General features: G+C 47.5%; 1 protein-coding gene and 1 long non-coding RNA gene across 2 annotated transcripts in view; both read left to right on the forward strand.

Moving 5' to 3' along the window:
- Positions 1–312: 312 nt before the first annotated feature.
- LOC105853764 lies at positions 313–7460 on the forward strand. The gene is made up of 3 exons (XR_001145531.1): positions 313–608; positions 979–1270; positions 7053–7460. It is a non-coding gene; the product is annotated as an uncharacterized LOC105853764 (long non-coding RNA).
- An 8881-nt stretch (positions 7461–16341) lies between these two features.
- Positions 16342–22018, forward strand: part of TMEM98 (transmembrane protein 98) — an 11573-nt gene continuing 5896 nt past the window's right edge. The window contains exons 1-4 of the mRNA XM_004684894.2: positions 16342–16537; positions 18681–18862; positions 20189–20320; positions 21514–21547. Of these exons, the coding sequence (XP_004684951.1) occupies positions 18732–18862; positions 20189–20320; positions 21514–21547 (297 nt within the window). The 5' untranslated portion in view covers positions 16342–16537; positions 18681–18731. The remainder of the gene's footprint in view (positions 16538–18680; positions 18863–20188; positions 20321–21513; positions 21548–22018) is intronic.

A 22018-nucleotide genomic window follows, 5' to 3' on the forward strand; every position in this document is an offset into this window, starting at 1 on the left:
CCTCTCCGCCCCGCCCCGTCCTCAGAGTTGCCCGCCCCCGTCGGGGCCCAGGCCACCGCCTCCTCACCTGGGCGGCGCGTACACGAGGGGCGGGAGGCGGGAGCGCGCGCCGGGCAGGGCAGCGGAGGCGGGGCGACAGCGCCCCCTGGGGACAGGCGCTGGGATCTGGGGGCGGTGCCGAGGCGTGCGGACGTTTGGGTGGAATCAAGTTTCAGGGCTGCAGTCTCCCGCCGGTGTTTGGTAGATGCCAACAAAGTGACAAAAGTAAGCTGGTGGAGCTTTTGGCAAGGGTGATTACTTAGATCAATGAATTCATTTTATCTTTTCGTCTTGCCGCGAAGCCTACCCCTGTTCTTCTGCCCTGGTCCTCTCCATCCTCGAAATGATGGTTGACGCTCAAGCTGGGATATAATAGCCAATACTTGTTGGGAACATCCAAAATATCAGAGCTGCTTCTGCCTTAGAAAGCTTAAATAACTTGCCACACGTCTTGGACTTGAAGCTGATTTCATCCAGGTCATTTGGTTTATGAACCCCAGCGGTTGCTGCAAGGCCCAATTCTTTTCTTCTTCATTAATGGTTCCATGGTTCATTCTTCTCTTTTACTCGTGAGTATGCCATGCAACATTATCGTATATTGTTATTGTTTTCAATATTTGCATGCATCATCGCTCTGGGTTTATTACAGACTTCTGAGTGGGGCCATGTCCTGAAGTTCTCCATGCCCCTCCCCTGTTACCCACTAAGTAACTATTGTAATATCTCCCTTGTGTGGATGTGAAATCCACACTGGTTTGATGGCATGGAATGAATTGGTCTCCAATTTATGGGCACATTGTCTGAGCTTGAATAATTCTTTTGGAATTGAGACTGCATTTTGCTAATGAAAATATAATCAGTTTTCTAGGGCAACTGCCTCTCTTGTGTCCTGTTTCCATTACAACTGTTTTCTATCACAAAATTTGCTATGAAATCTAGAGTTGCCTGAAGACCTGACTAAATTCAACCCTGTGGCTGAATTGAGTTGAGTACAACAGACAGAAGGAACCCCGTTCAAGGCTTATTTCAGCTGCCAGCAACCCCCTTTGCCAAGGGAAAGGAGAAGGTGGCTTAGTCACTTCCCAAGAAAGCTCCTCTATCCTCAAAAAGGCACACTTCTAACACAGGCAGAACTGGGTTGCGTCTAAATCTAGCATCTCTCCTTTGGAAGACTCTTGGATCATGGTGTGGTTATTTGTGGAGTAAGACGTCTGGATTAGACACTTCCAAGGTAAGACTGTCCTTAGGTTGCTTACTCATGTGGATCCTAGGCTCATCAGGTGATTGCATAGTACATTTTAGCATAAGTAGAAGTGAGTTTTAATGAAAAAGATTACCTGAAGAGAAGTGGGAGGAGTGGGTACTTAGGGTTTAAGAGGTCAGTTGTATAGTGAAGGGTGGAAACCAGACTTTTGATGGTGAACCTTATGTTGTATATGCAGGTGTTGACTTAGAAGGCTGTACACCTGACATCTGTGTAATACTGTAAGCCAATGTTATTTCAATTAAAAAAGTTAAAAAGAAAGACATCTCAGATTTTGTGGAATTTCGAGCAACTAATGATCACAACCAGTGGCCCATTGGAAAGTGAGTGTATGTGTGGAGAACACCTGGTCATGGTGCTATCAGAGCAAAAGAGTGGGGCAATCGCTGATGTCCTAAGTGGGAGGTAGCTGTGGCTTTCAGGTGGCCAAAGCAAGGGTATACTCTTGTCTTTATCAGTATCTTGTTCAAGAGTCCAATATATGCAAAGGGTATTTTATACATTTATTAAATAAGTTCAAATTAGTATAAAACGAGGTATTGAGAACAATGAGCCTCATGCAATTTAATAGCCATTTTCTAAAAATCAATGCAGTTATCATCTTATTAATCAATGGTATTTATAAGAAGCTCCAATATATGCACAGATGGTAAAAGAAACTAAACACTGGCATCTGCATTCAAACAAGGTATGGTGGAGCAGATTAACTCAGTAATCTTTCTGATAAGACATGAATGTAAGCACATTTGGATAAGCAGGTTAATGTTAGGAGGGGGAGTGGGAAGGGGAAGAAGAGAAACTAGTGAATACCTGTGAGTCTTCTGATCACCCTGTGTGTTTCTTGTATAGTTTTGTGATTTCTAATGGTGACTTAGAATCACCATGCGTGGTCATGCGCCTTGTACTTTAGTAAGGGATAAAAATTTCCTGAATCTTAATTGAATGGGTGTATGTCCTCTGTCCAGTCCTTTTATGTTGCACAGATATACAACACCACATCTGTTCTTCCCCTTCCCAACACCCTCTTGCATCCTGTGGATGTTACAGCACTGGTACAGTTCCCACCTGGCCTGACCTTTTCCATTCCCCAGCCCAGTGAAGAGTTCCATCCCAGGGAGCCTTGATGATAACAACTAGTTTACATTCACTGCTTTGTGTTATTTCATTGTTACATGACTGCATATATTACTTGTTTAAATGGTGCATATGTTACTTGTCTAAATTGAGAAATAGTGGAAGATGGAAGCATTGAAATGAGAGTAAGAGTTGGGGTGGTGGGTTGGGCATGGCAGTATGGAATCTCTTTTTCCTTTCATCTAAGCATCCAGTTGAGCTTCTGTTGTCAGTGTTTTATCAAAGCATTCATTTAGAAGAATTGTACTTACATTGTGGTTACCTTCAAACTTCTCCATCGATGACTAAGTACAGTACCTGGAAGGATGGTGAGGTCCTGGTCTTCATGTTGAGAAGCTGGTAGAGTGTGGGGTGAGAAAGAAAGGCTCGGGAGTTAGTTCCACCCCTTGTATGCTATATGTGATCCTGGGCAAGTCACCTAAGCCCTTGATACAGAAGTAAAACTAGGTAAGATCGAGATGGTTAAGCATTTAGCATGGGTTCTGGGACATAGTTAGGGCTCAATAAATGTAGATGACAGTGTTCTTATTCACTAATTCCCTCCAGTGGGATTTTAATGTAGCTCATAACTAAGTGGATGAGGAAAGAGTCTGTTCTGGTCTGGTTCTTTTGATACACTGGTTCTCTGATGTCTTCTTATCTGTCGGTTCATGTCAGGCCAGTCACTTCCTTGTAGCTGAGCTGATACACTAATTGCAGAGTTTATGGCCTCTCTAAGTACAGTTTCTCAAAGTTCAATCTTAAAGGCAGTGTCTTACTGCATCTTCACACTTTCATTACCTGTGTTTCTAATCGCTCTTGCATAACTAGGTATATGCTTGCCTTTTGGGAGATGCCCTTTTCCTTTAAAAAAAAAAAGATTTATTTATATGCATACAGAGCTGGGGTACAGGCCAGAGGATGGGGCAGTGAGAGGATTCACCAGAGTCAGAGTGGGGAGCAGGACAGGTAGATTGATGAGGTACACCGCTGAGGGGAGCAGCGGGCCGGTCAGGAGAGGTCTGCCACACCATGTGGATCCCCTTCTGGAGCCTGGGATGGAACTCGCACTGAAGTGGCTGCAGCTAGCTTGCAGTGCTACATCCTAACCTGTTGAGCCACTAGGGAGAGCCCCCTTCTTTTCCAATGCAAATACAAATACATGGGAAATAGCATTATGTCCATGAATAGCTGTTCCTCCCATCCAACCCTAAATCACGTGTAGGTGCTTTGGGAGGTTTTTGTAGATCAGTGTATCTCAATGCTGACTGCTCATTAGATTCACCTGGGACTCTTTGCAACCTACACGTTCTAGAATCCCACTCCCAGTGGTAGTGGGAAATCATTGTGACCAGAGCCAGGCATGAAGAAGGAATAACTTCCAAGGTAAGGGTAGCTTGGTACACTGATGGCCATTCTGTCAAGTGGGAGGAAACAGAAAAAAGCTGATGGTTTTGTATTCCTCTCCTCATACTCTGTTTGGGAATACTATAGAAGCCCCGGCTTTAGACTCTACCTAATAGCTCTTAGGCTGCCAAGAGCCTTCATTTCCTGCAGGTGCAGCACCAGTAACCGAATTTACTAGGAAAGCGTGCCTTTCAGCACTCCTTATAAAACCTTTCCAACATGCGCTTCCCTTGAGCCTGTGCTGTAACCCAGAGGGTAAAGGTTAAGCCTTCAACATGTACTGCATTTGCTCACATGGCCTAAGAATCCCTAAAAAGACGATTAAAAAGTGCTTGCCGGGGCCCTCCCTGGTGGCGCAGCGGGTTAAAGCACAGCACTGAGAATCTAAAGCCACTTCCGCATGAGTTCGATTCCCGCCTGCCCCGGAAGGGACCACATGGCGTGGCAGACCTCTCCTGACTCGCCCGCTGCTCCCCTCAGCAGTGTACTTCGTCGATCTGCCTGTTCTGTTCCCCACTCTGTCTCCGGTGAAGCCTCTCGCCGCTCCTGAACCTCTGGCCTATACCCCAGTTCTGTATGCACAAATAAATAAATCTTTAAAAAAAAAAAAAAAGGGCTTGCCAGTGAAAAAGAAGCACAAGTGGGCCAGCTCAGCCTTTGGGTAAAAGAGATGGAAGAAGAAGGAGGCCTATTGTGTTTCCGTGGGGAGGGTTCTAACACAAGCAAACTCTGGGGAAGCTTAGAATGGCCAAGATAGTACCACATTAGTGCCCTGGGTGTGTTCTTGGTTTGAACTCTGATTCTTCTTCTGAGGAGTCTTTCTGCACACACAGAGTTCCTGAAAAGCTGTGTGCAGACAAGCTTCTCCAAACAGGATCTGCTGGTGGTTGCCCCTCCTGCTTGGCTCACGCTCTGCTGGCAGCCACTCTGAACACCTGAGCTCTTAGTGTCTTTTTCTTGTATCTGTTGACAGGCAATCTGTAAACAGACTCTTGAACACCTCCCTTTTCTTGTAGAGAGGGGATTTGCCCCCTCGTCTGCTCTAACACTTGGAAGAGTTCATGAAATAGGAGCTGGGTACTTAGACACTTTACTAAGTGTGTTAACTTGCTAACTCCTTCTTGCCCACCCAGCCACGCCACTAGTATACAAATTGTAGGAAATCAGGAAAGGCTTCCTCTTCAAAAGAAGTTATGGGAAAGAGTAAAAAGAGTCCGTGAAAGATGTGCTAAGACTTGGTTTTGGAGTTGCTTCATGACATCGAAGCGAGATGGGGAGTGTTTGTGTATAATTTTACCAAACCCTCTGTATTCCAGTAATATCATTTGCAGCCTGTTGCTTATCTTGGAAGAAGAGAGAAATGGGATGAAAGTTAAGAGAGAAGGTGTGTGATATAGAGCGGGGGTTTTTTAATACCAGCACTGTTGACATTTGGGGGCTGGATAATCCTTTATTATCGGGGGAGGAGCTGTCCCTTTCACTGTAAGGGGTTGAGCAGCATTCCTGGCCTCTACCCACTGGGTGTCCTAATTGTGACACCCAAAATATGTCTACGATTATTACATAGTAGCCCCTGGAAGCCAAAATGGTCCTCAGTTGAGAACCACTGTTACAGGGCAGCCCAGTGTGTAAAGGGCCGCCTGTCTGTAGGGCTTTACCTGTGTGCTTAAAATTCAGACACACACAAAAGCGTCAAAATGGGTTTATTTACAAAAGGGGAAAAGAAAAGGAAACAACAACTGGAATATCTTACCAGCTTGGCTGACTTGGAGCTCTGGTAACAAATTAACTGAAAGCCCCGAGTCACAAGGTCCCGAAAGCTGTTTCCCGAGTGAGAGAGAGATGCAATGGCGCCCTATTTATCCCCCAATGTCCCAGCGTGTCTGCTTAACTCCGCCCTTGGGGCCTCACATTTCTCTGGCTGGTACTGCTGGGAGTTGTAGTTTCCAATCACTGGAGTAGGGGATGGAGTCCAGAAAGCTAGAGTAGGGGGTGAGTCCACAAGACTCTGCAGGACATCCTTTCCCCCTAACACCACCACTGTGGAGCCTGCATTTGTCTGGAATGAGTGGTCCTCTAAGCGCTGGCCTTTCCTTGGCTTGTCCTTGACCTTCACTGGGTGGGTCTGGCAGGTCACTCAGCTTCTTGAGGCCTCCCAAGAGTCAGATCTGTGTCTTGGGTCAGCCTCCCAGGACACTGTGAGGAGAGAACAAGATGTTGGTTGGATAAATGTATTGGGTGTCTAAGCGCACGCCAGGTCTGCTTGGGAGATCAAGAAGCGATGCAGTCTCCATTGTGAAGAGGCTCACAGCCCTGCAGTGGGAGGGGACAGTGGGGAAATACTTGTAAATTACTAGAACCTGGAGAGCCCTGCAACTCCTACTTTAATCAAGCGTCTGTTTGCAAAGAAGAAACGGAGGCTGTGACTTGCTTTCATAATGGCTCACATCCAGACAGAGCCAGGATTAGAGGTCTGGGGGGATGTCAGGTCAGCATTCTTTTGACCACTTGCTCCAGCTGCCTCTCTGCAAAGTGGAGACTGGAACACACATGACATAAGGCAGCAGGCGATACTGGCTCTGAGAACACAGTGCACTGGCCCTGGGGGAGGGGGCTCCGTGAGGTTGTGTGGAACACAGATAAGCAGGAGGTGCGGCACTTGGGAGGAGCCTTCAAGGATGGCCTTCAAGCAGTTGAAAGGTGGAGCTGAGTGCAGGCATGCTAGATAGAGATGACAGATAAACAGCATGGAGACAGGAAAACAAGGGGACACATCTGAGAAAGAGCAAGTTTCTCAGGTTGGCTGGAGAAATCATGTTGGCATTGGGAAGTAAGGCTGGGAATTGGGAAGTGTTGAAACAAAATGCTCACATGATGGTGTGGAAATATCAGCTACACTAAAATTGCATTTTCCATCTGTAGAAGGTTGGGAGTTAACTCTGCTTCTATCAGGAAACACTGAGGCATAAAAGTTGAAGTAACCAGTTAGTCTGTACTATCCAGACTAAGGGTTATCTTTCCCATCAGCTCCAAACCCCCCTCCTCTCTCCTCCTCAGCGATCATGTGACAAATACAACAGCTTCATTGCTGTCATCACAGCCCGACCATTGGCCCTGTGGGTGCTTCCACATGTGCACAAGTCCAGAAAGCCAGCACTGCAGAGCGTACATGTGTTTATTGTGGAAGCCTTCCCTTCTGTGTCTCACCCTTACTCTGTTTCTCTCCCAGGCCCACCTGGACTTCAGCGGGTGCTCCTGCGTCTTGGCCATGCTGGGCTCTCTGGAGGGCTGGGCTCTCCGGTGAGCCTGGAGGCAGTTAGACTGTCCTGTCTCTACCACAGAAGAGCTGTCACCAGCAGAGAGATCCTCGAAGCAGCCAAGCAGACATCCTCTTGGAAGAGCATTTGAATAAATGCAGCACTTCTGATCGGCCCTGTTGTAGAGATGGGCGTACTTGTCAAAAAATAAATAATAAGTTCATAAAGGCTACATTGCAGGCTAGGTTGGAAGAAGAGAGGTCCCTGCTGTGCCAGTCGCTATACCACCTGCCTGGTCTCCGGGTTCTGTCTGTGTTGTTTTCCTCTGACTTAATTTGTGACAAAAAGGAAGGCCTTTTCTAACAAAAATAATGAACAACCATATACCAGAGACATTCTGTGGGGGTGGAGTGGGGAATGGGATCAGAAACGCGGGCGGGGGGGAAGGGAAGGGAAATGCACGGGACTATGGTGGTGGCACAGGGGTGATTTGGTGATGGGAAGCCCGCGAGCATTACAATTGAGATGGAAAAAAAATGTGCAGAATGATGTAAAAATAAACTTTTTAATAAAAAAAAAAGGAAGGCATTTTCTCTTGTGTGTGCGTTATGTCTGTTGTCCATGGTAGTCTAATTCTGCTCTGTCATGCTTCCCTCCTGTTGTGAGCCTACCTGTTATCTTTTCTGGGGACATAATTCAATCTGCAACACCATACTTGCCATGTCTCCGAATTTCAGCTCCAGGAGGGAAGTTGCTGCACAGGAATGAGCTGATACTTTTTCTTAAAAAGGACCCCTACCTTGGGGTGCAAATAGCTAAAGTGGAAAGGGTTGTATTTGCTTGTGCAGTGTCAGACTCACAGCATTGGTTATTTATGTAGCACTCAGCCCAATAGCATGTGTGTAAAAGCTGGTCCCAATTGTGGACAAAAACAATACAATTATAGAATTTTAAAAAGTCAGTAATTTAGAAGCAGAAAGAATAAACAGCTGATGTGCTTTAGATGGCAGAAGTCTGGGGCATCGGGGGGGGGGGGAGGACATGAAGAGCAGGTGCTAAGCATGGAAAGGGTTCCGAGTGGGAAACCTGGACGCTGGTGGGCAGATGGCCGCTGGGAATGTGCGCCTGTTGGTTTCTGTGCTCGTGGATCTATGTGCGCCTGTTGGTTTCTGTGCTCGTGGATCTAGAGCAAAGCCAGCCTTGCTTTCAAAACTTCCAGCTGGATACAGCTGTTGTTGCTCTGCTGGTGGAGAATGCAGAGTCAGGTTCTGCCACCCTAAGGGAGAGGGAGTAAGCCCAGCAAGGAGCACGATCCAGGAGGGCAGGGAATGAGAATGTCATGGAGTTCGTGGAGGGCACCCATGTCGGGCTTGTAAACTGAGTCTCAGTGAACTGCCTCCCCCAGTGGGCTGGCAAGCCCATGAGGGTACTTGCCTAAGAAGCAGTGGTGACACCCAGTGACCACTCCTTGAAGTGCATCTCCTTTGTCAGCAGATGCAGAAGCAACTTTGTATAAGGTATGGGGTTGTAGTTCCACTTGGGAGACACTGAAGCCTTCTGCATTCACCCCATAGTTGTCTCTTGAAGGATGTTGTATCCCTGGCCCTGGGCTCTCTGAAAGGACGGACAGATGGGTACCCACAAGTGGACAGTCTGGCCACAGGCAGGCTGGGGCTATAAGATCTGGGGTGCTCTGCTAGGCTCCTGTTATCCTAGGAATTTAGGGAAAGCATCCTAAGATGTCTTTTGGACACCCCCAAAACATGGCTAGGGTTTATACAAATGTCAGGTAATCACAAACGCTCCTTCCAGTCTGCTCTTGCCTTGGGAAATTGTGATCCCAGCTTACTCATAAGCTGAGTGAAGGATCTCCTCTGTCTACCTCCGTCTGAGAGTTGACTGTCCTCAGGGATCTAAGCAGGTCCTAATGACTCTGCTCCAATGCACCTGCTCCAGGTGTGGGACTCTGACTTTGTCTAGAGGAAAACCCAGGTTACCTGTCCTGTTTCCCATCATAGGTATGGGTTTGACTGAGTGGGCCAAGGAGTTAATGTATCTTTTAAGAGCTGCTACACCCAGGGGAAAAGCAAATGGGCTACGATACCTAACCCCTTTTGCAGTGACCCAGGTTACTTTAACTGTTTAGTTACCCTTCATCGGGCCCTGCCATTTATTTTTACTAGCAATGCAGGTTTGAAGTCCAAGGACAAGGGCATGAGCTGAGGGTCACAGAGCCTGAACCCTAGATTAGGCAGTGGAAGATGGTTAAGAAATGCAGGAAGATTGTTCGACTCGCCTCTAATTCTCTACCTGTCATTTGGTTCATTAACACCAGTATGAGCTTGACTTTGAACTTAGATCATCGTGGTATAGTGAAAAGAGTCTTCACTGAACTTGTCAGGTAACTACTTGACAACATCTGTTTCTGCATCTGTAAATTGGTGCTGCACAGCTTGGTGGTGAAAGTCACAATATACATGAAAATAATGTACGTGAGAGTGTTTCTTAGGGTTTGGTCTAGGGCATTGCTATTAGATATTTTCCCCATTGTATTTCATAAATTTTAGGCAAAACAAACAACTTAATGGCGATGAAATTCCATTAGAGGTGAACTGATGGCCATCAGAAGAAGAGTACATCGGGAAGAGGGGGTCAGGAGGGAACACAGACAGGACTTGGAATCAGACCACCTTGGCTTTGTCTCCCAGTCCTGTCACTTCTAGCTGTGGCACCTTGGACAAGTCACTGATCCTCCCAGATCCTCGATGTCCCTCCTACCCCGTGAGCTGCTGAGACAATTAGATATGGTGCTACTGGTCAGGCACCTGAAACAGGTATGAATGGCATCGTGAAAACACATTAATTCAGGTGATATGGAACCAGATATTTGGGGCACAATTACGGGCCATACAGGCATGGTGCTCAGTGCTCGGTGACATGGTGCAGCTTTCAGACAATTCTAGTACAGAGCCCAGGGCCCCCCTTTCTTGCTGTAAAATAGAACTTAGCTTCTTTGAGCTCCAATCTCATCTGTAAAGCAAAAGGGAATAATGCCTCTTTTTTTTTTTTTAAGATTTGTTTATTTGTGCATATGGAACTGGGGTACAGGCCAGAGGTGCAGGGACAGTGAGAAGATTCACCAGAGACAGAGCGGGAGCAGAACAGGTAGATTGATGAAACACACTGCTGAGGGAAGCAGCGGGCGGGTCAGGTCTGCCGCGCCCTGTGGATCACCGCCAAGGCAGAGACCGAACTCATGCTGAAGTGGCTTTAGCTTCTTCGTGCTGTGCTTTCACCCGCTGCGCCACCAGGGAGGGTCAATAATGTGTTTTTTAAGGGACTGTTACAATAATATGGAATCTTTGAAAAGCACATGGCATAGGGCTGGCACCTAAAATCTTAAAATGTAGCAGAACTTAAACATGGAGCTTCCCTACGACCTGGCAATCCCACTCCTAGGTATCTACCCAAAGACACAAAAACACTGATTGAAAAAGATACCTGCACTCCCATGTTTATTGCTGCTTTATTTACAATTGGAAAAACATGGAAGCAGCCCAAATGCCCAAAAGTAGATGACTGGATAAAAAAGATGTGGTACATATACACAATGGAATATTACTCAGCAACCAAAAAAGAGAAACACATGTCTTTTGCAGCAACTTGGATGGAGCTGGAAAAGATCATGCTTAGTGAGATAAGCCAGAAAGAGAAAGAAAAATACCGGATGGTCTCACTCATAGCAGGAGTATAATGGACCAGGCGAGAAAATAACAAGAATAATGAACAACCATATACCAGAGACATTTTGTGGGGGTGGAGTGGGGAATGGGATCAAAAACGAGGGGGTGGAGAGGGAAATGCATGGGATTATGGTGATGGCACACGGGTGACTTGGTGATGGGAAACCTGCGGGGATTACAATTGAGATGGAAAAAAAAATGTACAAAATGATGTAAAATTAAACTGTTAAAAAAAAAGAAAATGAAAATAAAAGTTTTATGAGGCTATCAAATTAAAAAAAAAAAGTAGCAGAACTGTGGTGGATACAGTCTTAACGAACCATGCAGAGACGTGCTGATGGGTCAGGGTTACAGCTGCAACCCCAAATGACTTTACTGATAGTATTAAATCCATTCTTGAAACCACCTCAGCTGTTTTAAGTAAAATAGGAGAGGTTATTTCCTCTTGTACACACCTACTCCTGACTCCTTAAATAATCAGAGTAAAAGAAAGTTCCACTGACTCAAAAAAGGTGATGAAATAACATGGGCAAGAGAAGAATGCTGTGAAGCCCCTCGTTAGAGCTCCTTCAGAAAAGCCCTTTGAAGATTTGGAGTGTTTGTGCCAAGTATAGTTTCTCTAGCCCTCTACCCCAGCCTTGCCCAGGTGCAATGCCCTCACCCCCCTGGGGAGACTCCGATTTACCATCTCTGGCACCTGGAAATGCCATTGTTCCCAGTGGGTCCTGGCCCAGTGAGGTCCTGCCAGTCGCTGTTCTCCAACCTTCTCTCTCCCCACTTCCTGGTTCTGTACCCTCCCAGGCCTGCCCTGGCAGTTTGAGTTTGTTGGCTTTCACTCCTGCTGGGGAAATGGCCTCACCGTGGTTTCTGTCCACGCCCACAGCTCTCAGAATGCCTGACCTGTGTGTACACAAACCACTCCCCAGCAGTCCTCTCTCTCCCTGGAAATCCATTTCCTAGCCAATCAAAGGGCCTGAACACTGAAATAAAACATGGACTCAGAGTTATGCCAAGGATTTATTGGGACTCTTTTATTCCAATCAATCTTCTTTTTTTCCCCATTGCCTTACCCTTTTTGGGTGTTAGCCCAATGCTTAACCATCCTGTCCTTTGCTTACCAGGCAGCTGTCACCCTAGTGGGCTTCCTGGTGTTATGAAAGGGGGGCCTTCCCTGGTGGCACAGCGGGTTAAAGCACAGCACGAAGAAGCTAAAGTCACTTCAGCATGAGTTTGATCCCCGCCCTGGAGGTGACCCACATGGTGCAGCAGACTCTCCTGACCTCCCGCTGCTCCCCTCATCAGTGCACTTCATCAGTCTACCTGTTCTGCTCCCTGCTCTGTCTCTGTTGAATCCTCTCACCGCCCTTGCACTTCTGGACTGTACCCCAGTTCTGTGTGCAAAAATAAATAAATCTTTTTAAAACAGAAAGGGTCTCAGGCTCCTAATCCTACTGTAGAGCAACAGTGACCATAGCAGAGCTTTATTTTCACTGTTTCCACAAGTGTTTCTTGAGTACCTACGAGGTGGCAGGCACTGTTCGATGTATTGGGCATTGACAAAGAACAAGACAATAAAGCCTTTGCCATTATGGAGCTTATAATTCATGAAGACTCAAATAACTTTGCCTTACTGATGCATAAAATCATTTTATTTTTTGGGAAGGGACAGGAGTTTACATTTTTTATTGAAATGCCATTGTTTTACATCATTGTTAGTATTTTAGAGATAAAAGATCTCCCCTTCACGTGTTTAAGTCATTCTTGAGCCAACCTTGCCTCTGTTAAATAAAATATGGAATGTTCTTTCCCCTTATACACATCTACCCATTCTTCCCTAAATAATAAGTGCAAGCGGGTGTTCCGTTGATTCTGAAGAGGGTGGTAAAGACACTAGAATGGGTAAGAGAGGAAGATGGTATATTCTGAAAGGGGGAAGGCAACAAAACAAATATTTAGTGCAAGGCCAGGCAGTCATAAGGCTATAGAAGCTGCATCAGGATGGGGTAGGGGTGCAGATGATGAGGTGCTACTTTTAATTGGGTGACTTCTCAGTGCAGGTGAGCCTTGAGCAGATGCCTGGTAATAGGGAGTGAGCCATGGGAATGACGGGTGGGGTTTCAGGCAGAGGCCCTGTGGAGGGTGGGCAGGCATGTTTGCGGACCATCAGTGGGGCTCCATTTTTATCTACATATTAAAAAGTGATGAGCACTTTGTAATTCAAATTGCAACAAAAGATACACAGCATAAAACTTACAATTTGGACCTCTTGTAAGCCTACTGTTCACCTGCATTGAGTACATTCTCACTGCTGTACCATCATCACCGCCATTTCACCTCCTCTTAGTCCATGGCAATCAGCATTCTGTTTTCTATGAGATGAGTGCTTGAAATGCATTCTCTCACTTAACCCTCAGGATATCCACTGGTTGTAGATTTTATTTTCACCCCCTTCTACAGATGGGGAATCTTAGATGCAGTGAGCTGAGATCACACAGCTAAGTGGTGGAGGTAGACTCAATGGCTGTTTTCCTGGCTTGGGCTCCTACTCCTGTGGCCCTGTGTGTATGGAAGGAAGGCGCTGCTGTCCAGAGTCATGGACGGAAGTGGATAGGAAGGTAGATGAGCAACGTCTGTTAGCTACATGTTTCCCACCTTGATCTCCTGAGCTATCCTTCAGAGGGTGCTCAGCTGCCCCACGTGGATGATCATGAGCATCTTCAGTACTTGTAGCCAGATTGCCAAGCAAGCAATCCCCCCTATTTATTAGTAGGACACAAGACAGCACTACGTGCAGGAAGTAGAACCACCCAGGAGCTTCACACAACACTGATCCAGCTATGCAACAGGCATCACAAGGAAAAACAAAACAAGAAGGACATCAAGATGGCATGGGCAGGAGAGTAGCACACCCAGCTCATATGCAGGGACAGAGTATTTTTGAGGATGGTGTTGTGACAGAGTGGCAGGGTCATGACAGCCTGACTTGTTCTCATGCTTATATTGCTGGAAGAACTAGCAGTTTCCTAGTTTGGTCTGCTTTTGGCACAGGGGAGACCAGAGAATGCCCCTGCCCTCCCACTTACAAGCTGAAAGAGCTCAAGTAAGTTCCTTGCTCCTCTGAGTCTTTTTCTCCCTCACAAACCTAGTTATACTGGTTTTGGGGGGTTTGGCGAGAGATGATTAAAAAGTAAGACACAAAAGATGCCTCATCAGTGGCCCACTGGTACATAATAGGTGCTCAGCAAACCTTTACTCTTTGCCTGGGCAGAGCAAAAGCTTGTGCACACTGGCCAGGAACTGAGTCTCTTCCGTCCTCACACTGGTCAGCACCATTTCCCACCTACTGACTTCTCCACTTTAATCACTGGATTCAGCCCTTAATTTGGGGACCCTTGAAACACAATTTGGTGTTCAGACTGAGTAAGGAGGGGCCATATGCCATATGTAGAAGGATATTTGGATTTGGGGGAGGAATTTAGCAACCACCCTCTTGTCTTTGTTGGGGCGGGGGGAACCTCTTTGCTTGTAGATATATTGGAAGGTAAGGTACGGCTTGTATCTCGCCTCACCATGGAAAGAGGGTGAAGTCCTATATAGCACTTTGAATCTGGAATGAAGGAAAATGTGTTGGAGAGAGGGTCAGAAACATTTCAGGGCAGTGGCTTCCAGTCCTTCGGCCCCCTCTGGTGTCTGCTCACTTCCTAATCTGGGTCTTCAGTCTTCCACTAATTCTGGGGGCATCCCTTGTCCTTCCAACAAATCCTCTTTCCAGATGCAACATTTTTATTGCTTACAGGTCACACAAGATCTCACTCAATCCAGGGAGACTTCCAGGCCACTGGGATGACAGATGTTGCTGGAATGACAGGAGACCACTCGCTGGGAAAGGCACAGGCCCCATCCTCCTGCTGGGAGTGGTTGCTAAATGGGGCTACTTACACCATCAACTGCAGGCAGCAGTAGAGATAATTTTCACTTGTTTTTGATATATATATATATATATTTGTGTATTTGGATCTTGTCCACTAGTGTTATAAACTCCCCAAGGTTAATACTGCCTTTATCTCTCATAAAATCCCAGAGAGCTCACAGAGATCATGTGGTTTGCCTCTTGCCTCATGGCATTATATATTTAAACTACCAAAACAAAAGAAGCACCCCATTTTCTCCATATCTCCAAGAGATGGAGATGCTCATTGCCCCCAATCACCCATCCTGATGTTTGCTGCTTTGCTGTAAACCTGCTTTCCTTACTCAGATGTGGCTTCCCCCTGAAAGCACTTTTGAGGGGCATGCAATCAGTCCTCAGCCCTCTCTTTCCCAAGTGCTAGGAGAGGAGAACTTCAGCTGTCCAGAGAGCCAGCCACTTAACCAAAGGTGCGAGTGCCTGTTCCTACACTGCCTGCTGCTGGGGGCTTTGGGGGGCCAGAAGAGCAAGCCTGGACATGAGGCTGCCCTTCTCCTCCTGATGAGTGCATTTCCTATGCATTCTATGCTCCTATGAAGTTTCCAGGGAAGCTGAAAATCTAGAGATATAAGTGAAATTCCTGACATCAAAATGTTGATGATGAATTGATTAAAACAACAACAACAACAGCAACAAACTGTGAGCCAAACAATCATTCTGGGGACTGGCTGAAACCTAGAGCAATCAGTTTGGAAAGCATGCATTACCTGTATCCTGGGGTACCTGACACCTGCCCTGCGCCCTAGGCTTTTAGCTGGCCTTGCTCTGGTCTTGTCCCCACCTCCCCAGGCTGAGTACCAGGCTAAAGAGGATGACCTTCTAAATCATGCCTCTAGTCCACTAGACTCAGGGAATCACTACCCAAGAAGTTCCAGTTGCCTCCCAGGGTCTACGTGGAACCGGTCCTTCAGTCTGGCCTGGGCAGATATCTTTAAGCCTGAGGGTGGCAGTTTGGAGGGCGGTGGACTGTGTCCACAGAACCCTCCTTTGCATGGGATGGAGCAAACCGTCAGCAGGAGGGGTGAGATTGCCAGCCAGGTTCCTCTATTTCTATTCTTGACCTGGCAGTGCCATTGCTAGGGGTGTCACTGCCAGTGCGGGAGGCTTTAACAAGACCAACAATTCACAATTTACTCTGGGCTGGGCACTCTAAAATGGCGTGCATCATGTCATTTGACCTCTATGTCCACTCTGAGAGTGCTGGTAAGCACTAACCCTATTTCACAGAGGTGAACTAGGTGACCCACAGCTAGTGAGTGGCAGAGTCTGGACTGACACCCTACAGCGTGCAAAAGAGCAGAATGGCTCCCTGACCAGTCACACCGTGGAAACCCTCCGGCTCACCAGTCCCAGGGGATGCCCTGCCGGGTAGGGGTAGGGGCCCTCCGCACCTCCCTCTACGAGCCGAGGACCGCCTGTCGAGCCGAGGACCGCCTGTCGGGTTGCCCAGTGACTGCCGTCCAGCTGCCCGGGCCTCACGCGGCCCCCACCCCGGCCCGCCCCGGGGGCCTGGCGGTGACGGCGGCGCCAGGCAGCGGGGGATTTGGATGCTCCGGCCTGCGTCTCCCCTCCCACTCCATCTCGGGGGGTTTGCCTGCGCCGGGGACTTTATCTCGATTCCTTCGGACAGCCCAGCTCCTTCCCGGCATGCCCCGCTGGCTGGAGCCGCCAGTGAGTCCCGCGCCCGGACTTCGCGATCGGCTGGGGGCCCCGGCAGCAGGGATGCGTCCGGCAGCCGCTGCCTGAGGTGGGTGAGCCTCGCCGCGCCCCGGAACTGTGGGAGAGGGGCCCCAGACGCCCGACCGAGCCCAGCCCCGTCTGAGCAGGGCGCCCCAGGGGCTGGGCGGGCGGGGTGCAGATATCTGGGCGCCGCGCTGCCGCTGCCTGGGGGGAGGGGCCCCCGCCCGGCCTCTGCTTTGTTGGGGTCTCTGTCCGCGCGGGCGAGGCCCTGGCACACACTAGTTGCACAAACTTGGAGCTAAGCGCCGGGATCCGTCCGAGCACCGCGCACCTCTTTGGGGTGGGAGAGTCTCCCCCTTTTGGGCCGTCTTGGGTGTTAGGGTGGGTGGGTGTGCTGGGTGGGCGGGTCGGGGAGGATCGTGGGCCTGTTTTCATGGAATGGGTTTGGAACCCATTAGAGAGGGAATGTGAGAGTAAAAGACCTACACAAGCTTATACAGACACAGAGAAAGAAACAGAAACACACAGAGAATACACAAAGAAAAAGAAAAACCCACAAAGAAACATTCATGCAGACACATCTCCGAGAAAGACGGCAAAAACTCAGCGAAAGCTCTTTCACTCGCAGAGAAGCACCTAAAAAGCACCGGAAAGAACAGAAAAAAGCGGGTGGTCCTGGAGGCCCTGGGGTAGGGGGAGAGGGAAGAGAATACCGGGAGTGGGAGTGGGGGGAGGGCGAAGGGGGTCGACAGCAGAGACTAGAAAGTAGCCGGGTGTGGAGAGGAAACCATAAAGAAAGAGGGAAAATGGAGCCCGGTAGAGCCCTCTAGCCACTTCGCTTGGACTTTGAACAACTTTCCAACCGAGGATGCGGAAAGAAAAAGGGCTAAAGGAGGAAATGCTTGAGGAAGTCAGTGTAGAGAAACATACACAGAGCAATTGAGGCAGACCCTTAGGATTACTGCTTCCCTAACACAAAGTCAATGCTATAGAGAGACAGATCTCAGCCTTCTCCCCCTGTGGGAAAGTGAATTCCCCTCATAGGGTTTGGTGCACATGTTTTATTCTCCAAATTCTAGAAACCTGCCCTGTGCTAGGTGCATTATGAATGGCCAGGGGGGGAGTTTTTGGACTCAAACATAGAATTAAGTCCAAATAGAAGAGATGTATTGTCCTGGGGTCATGGCCACATCTAGCACTGTTTTTTTTTTACAGGTGGAGAAATGAACGCTGGGGGGGGGGGTGGGGGAGGGGAGAGATTTACTCAAAGGGACACAAGTAGGGGAGATGCAGTGAAACAATGTAAGAAGACACACTTCTGAGATACCCTCATTCCTTTAGTCTATGAATTTAAAGTTGGTGTGAAACTATCTTCTCAGCAACAAGGCAATAGGCAAGGACCACTTTAACACCAGTTGTGAGTTTCTAACACTCAAACTGACAATCAGAAATCAGAGTTGTTAGAATCCTCTTTCCTCCTTTAGAAAGGAAAAGAGCAGTGAATATCCCTCTTAGTTTAAGTGGATGACTTTCTGCTTTCTGCCTACATAAACATGGACAAGTTATTTAACCTCTTGAAACTCAGATTTCTCAACCATAATATGGGGATACTGATATCTATCTCATAGGATTGGTAGAAGAGCTAACACATACCAAGTGCCTGGAAAAGAATAGACATTCAGAAAATACAATCTTCTTAACTGGGCATTCTTTCATGCAGTTGGTATAGAGGTGAAAACAATAGTGATAATGAAAATTTTCCTTTCAGTTCAAGGTTTTAAAGACCCTGCTGGGCAGCAGTCTTTTAATGCAGTCACTTGTCGCTTAGCAACATTTGGGTCAGTGACAAACCACCTGTACAATGCTGTCCCAGTAGGCTGTACCATACAGCTTAGGCATGCAGGAGGCTATCCCATCTAGGTTTGTGAAATATCACTCTGATGTCTGTGCAATGATGGAATCACCTCATGACACATTCTTAGTACCTGCCCTGTTGTAAACTACAAGAATCTGTTAAGGAAAGGCAAACTTAGAGCAAACATAAAATGCATCATCTTGATCCTGTTCAGGCCCTCAGGTCTCTGCAGGTGACTTGGGGGATCTTTGCTCCCTGAAACCCCACTGGCAGTTTAGACTCTACTGTTCCTCCTCCCCACCCCCCCTCCTTGTTGCTGCTTTACCAGCCCTCTCTACTCTTGTGTTCTTTCAAGCTTCAGCCCATGAGGGAGATGTGACCGGGACTGAGAGAATTATCTGGAAGCATGGAGACTGTGGTGATCGTTGCCATAGGTGTGCTGGCCACCATCTTCCTGGCTTCCTTTGCAGCCTTGGTGGTGGTGTGCAGACAGCGTTACTGCAGGCCTCGGGTCCTGCTGCGGCACTATGATTCCAAGTGAGTAGACCCAAGGCTGGGAGGGTGTGAAGGGCAACCCTTCCCCGGGGCTGCAATAAAAGACAAAGAGATTTGGGACCGGGCAACTCAAGCTCAGCTCTTTGGTTCTAAAATGGGACCTGAACACTGCCTTTCCTGATGACGACCTCAGAGCTTAAGTACATTCTTAATCCCCTCCTTTCACACCCACCCTCAGCACCCCCATTCCTTGAGCTGCCTCTCACTCTCACTGAACTAATGAGAAAGGACTGAATGTGTTCACCCAGCCAAAGTAGCTATTTGATATTTGAAAATTGCCAGGAGGGAAGATTTTAAAAAATTCTCATTTCCAAAAAAAAAAAGTAATTAAGTGTAGTGATGGGTGTTAACCAGAATTATTGCAATCACTGCACGATGTCTACACATATCAACTAAAACTAATAATATAGTGCTATGTACCCATTATATCTCAATTTAAAAAAGACAATAGAAAGGAAAAAAAGCCCAGCTATCTCATTTGGCACTTGAACAACTTTCCAACCAAACCAGGAACAGAAATCAATGCCCCCTCGCCAGCCACACTTCCAAGCAGCAGATGCTCGGAGTGGTGAAATCCCAGTGGAGAATTTCTCTCTCGTTGCTCTGCGGCTCATTTTATGTGAAATATATTTTGTATGCAGGATCCTGGTTTCAGTTTGGGGGTGTTTTAATTGGTAGATTCTTAAAGGACCGGCGGCAGTTGCCCTCTCTTTCTCTTCCTCCTCTGTGTGCATCCTACCGGCATTTCTGTTGAGTGGCCAATAATTAGCAAATGTTCATTTGTGTGACCCAGGAACTCTCCAGTGTGGAAACATGGTGTGGTATCTTATTACTTAAAGAACCCTGGAAAGTAGAAAGTACTGAGCTTCTCCAGTATTTCTACTTCTACTTCTGCTTCTCCAGGATGGGATGAGGCCCCTGGAGTGCACCAACAGTGATTCTGCACACCAGACAGGGGGTTTAGATGTGGGTAGTGGGAACTCTGGCTTCGCCAGAAGAGGCAGGCTTGAAGGGAGAATGGGCTACAAAGGACAATACATTGTCATGGAGAGCAGCCTTGTGCTCGCTTCATGGCTTTCCTGTCCTATCTCACCTTCCTCTGGTTTGAGTGCCCCCAGCCTGCCTCCTTGATCACTCTGTAGCCTGAGCAACCCACTGGGACTAGGCTTGGATCCAGGACAAGTGGACCCTGCTTTAACCTATTATATTAACTCCTTCTGCTCTTTGGGGGGCATGTGGTCCTCATTGTGAGGAGGGTCAGCAGCCATGGTCTACAAGGAACCACTTACCTGGGGCTTGTCCTTGCAGGCCCATTGTGGACCTCATCGGTGCCATGGAGACCCAGTCTGAGCCCTCAGAGTTAGAACTGGATGATGTGGTGATCACCAACCCCCACATTGAGGCCATTCTGGAGAATGAAGACTGGATTGAAGATGCCTCGTAAGACCTGGGGGGCTGCTTGCTTTCTTATAGTCCCCAGGGGGGTGGCAAATGGCACTTCAGGATGCCCTTTTCTGGTTTCCTTTGCCAGGACACGTGACTTGGCCAGGTGGGGAGAAATCAGAAGATGACACAACAGTGTCTGTTCACACCCCACCTCCCCCTATTTTGTAGACCTGAACACAATGACCTGTAATGTGGCAGAAATTGTTATAAAGTCATCCTGATGTGCTGAATTATCTTTGGGTTGTCCATGAAATTGACCTTGGGCTCCAGGGCTGCCTTAGCCTCTACCCCTCAGGGGTCTTCCCACGCAGCAGGAGCCTCTGTGCATAGAGAAGCTCATGCCATTCCATTCCCCTTCGTTTAGTCATTTCTGCACCAGGCAGATGTTTATGGGCGTGATATGCAGGGCAGATATTGAACTGGTGGGGGAGATGGAATTCTGCTAAGTACAGCATGTTGGAAATGGCAGGGGCCTGATGCACAGTGCTATGGGGCACACACAGGCGGCCAAGTCCATTTGCCTGGGGGTGCAGAGGGGGATGTTGTGAAGACTATCACAAAGTAGGTGTCTTTTGGTTTGGATCTTGGAAATTTTTTAAAGAGTTTACCAGGCTGAGCATAAGTGGAAGTATGTACTGAGCAGACGTTACAAGATCAGAAACTCAGAATTATAAAAAAACATGACATGGCCCTCCCTGGTGGCACAACAGGTTAGGATGCAGCACTGCAAGCGAGCAGCAGCCGCTTCAGTGAGAGTTCGATCCCCACCCCAGAGGTGAATCACATGGCATGGCAGAGCTCTCCTGACCCGCCCGCTGCTCCCCTCAGCAGTGTACTTTATTGATCTGCCTGTTCTGCACCCCACTCTGTCTCTGATGAATCTTTTCACCACCCCTGCACTTCTGGCTTGTACCCCAGTTCTGTATGCATAAGTAAATAAATCTTAAAAAGAAAAAAAGAAAATTATGTTAAGGCATAATTTGAAAAAACAAAACATGATCTGATTGGGAGTAGCGCTAACTTCAGGAGTCAGCAAGTACTTGGAGGGCCACTGGTCATGGCCATAGTCTCGGTAGCCCCGTGGCCTTCTCTGCTTAGGTGGTGTCCAGCTGTGTCAGTTAGAGTTGTTGCAGAGGGGAGGCAGGTCTCTCCAGAGAAGTGCTGACTGAGTCTTCTTGCCTCCCCAGGGGTCTCATGTCCCACTGCATTGCCATCTTGAAGGTAATGATGCTCTTTGATTTCTCCATTCAATAAAAGGGGGGTATCAGCGAAGCACGTGAATATACAGACTCTTGGTTGTGAACATGTATACCCTGAGCACTTCAACTTGAAAGCAGATTTTATGCTGTCGTCTCCAGGACTAAGTGTAAATTTGCATCTGATTTGTATTTGGGGTTGTTTTTGTAATTTTGGATAATTTTTATAGTCACGGCATGTTTTTCATTACTGCCTGATACTCTTCTACCTAATAGAATTCTCTTCTACCTGATAGGAGAAGAACGATAATACCAAAGTATTTGGCCAATTAGGAATATTATAGGCTTCATTTCCATAACCTGAGAAACCATGCACTTATCTATCTAGTAATTATTCAGGAGTTCAAAAAGAGACAGCTTTATCTTCAGTGTCATTCAGTGCAAGATATTTAAAGGTCTTTCATCCCATCTCTTCTTTAGCTATCTCTCTTGGCGG

The sequence above is a fragment of the Condylura cristata genome, unplaced genomic scaffold, assembly GCF_000260355.1.
Source record: "Condylura cristata isolate star-nosed mole 26May11 unplaced genomic scaffold, ConCri1.0 scaffold00017, whole genome shotgun sequence".
Classification (NCBI taxonomy): Eukaryota; Metazoa; Chordata; class Mammalia; order Eulipotyphla; family Talpidae; genus Condylura; species Condylura cristata.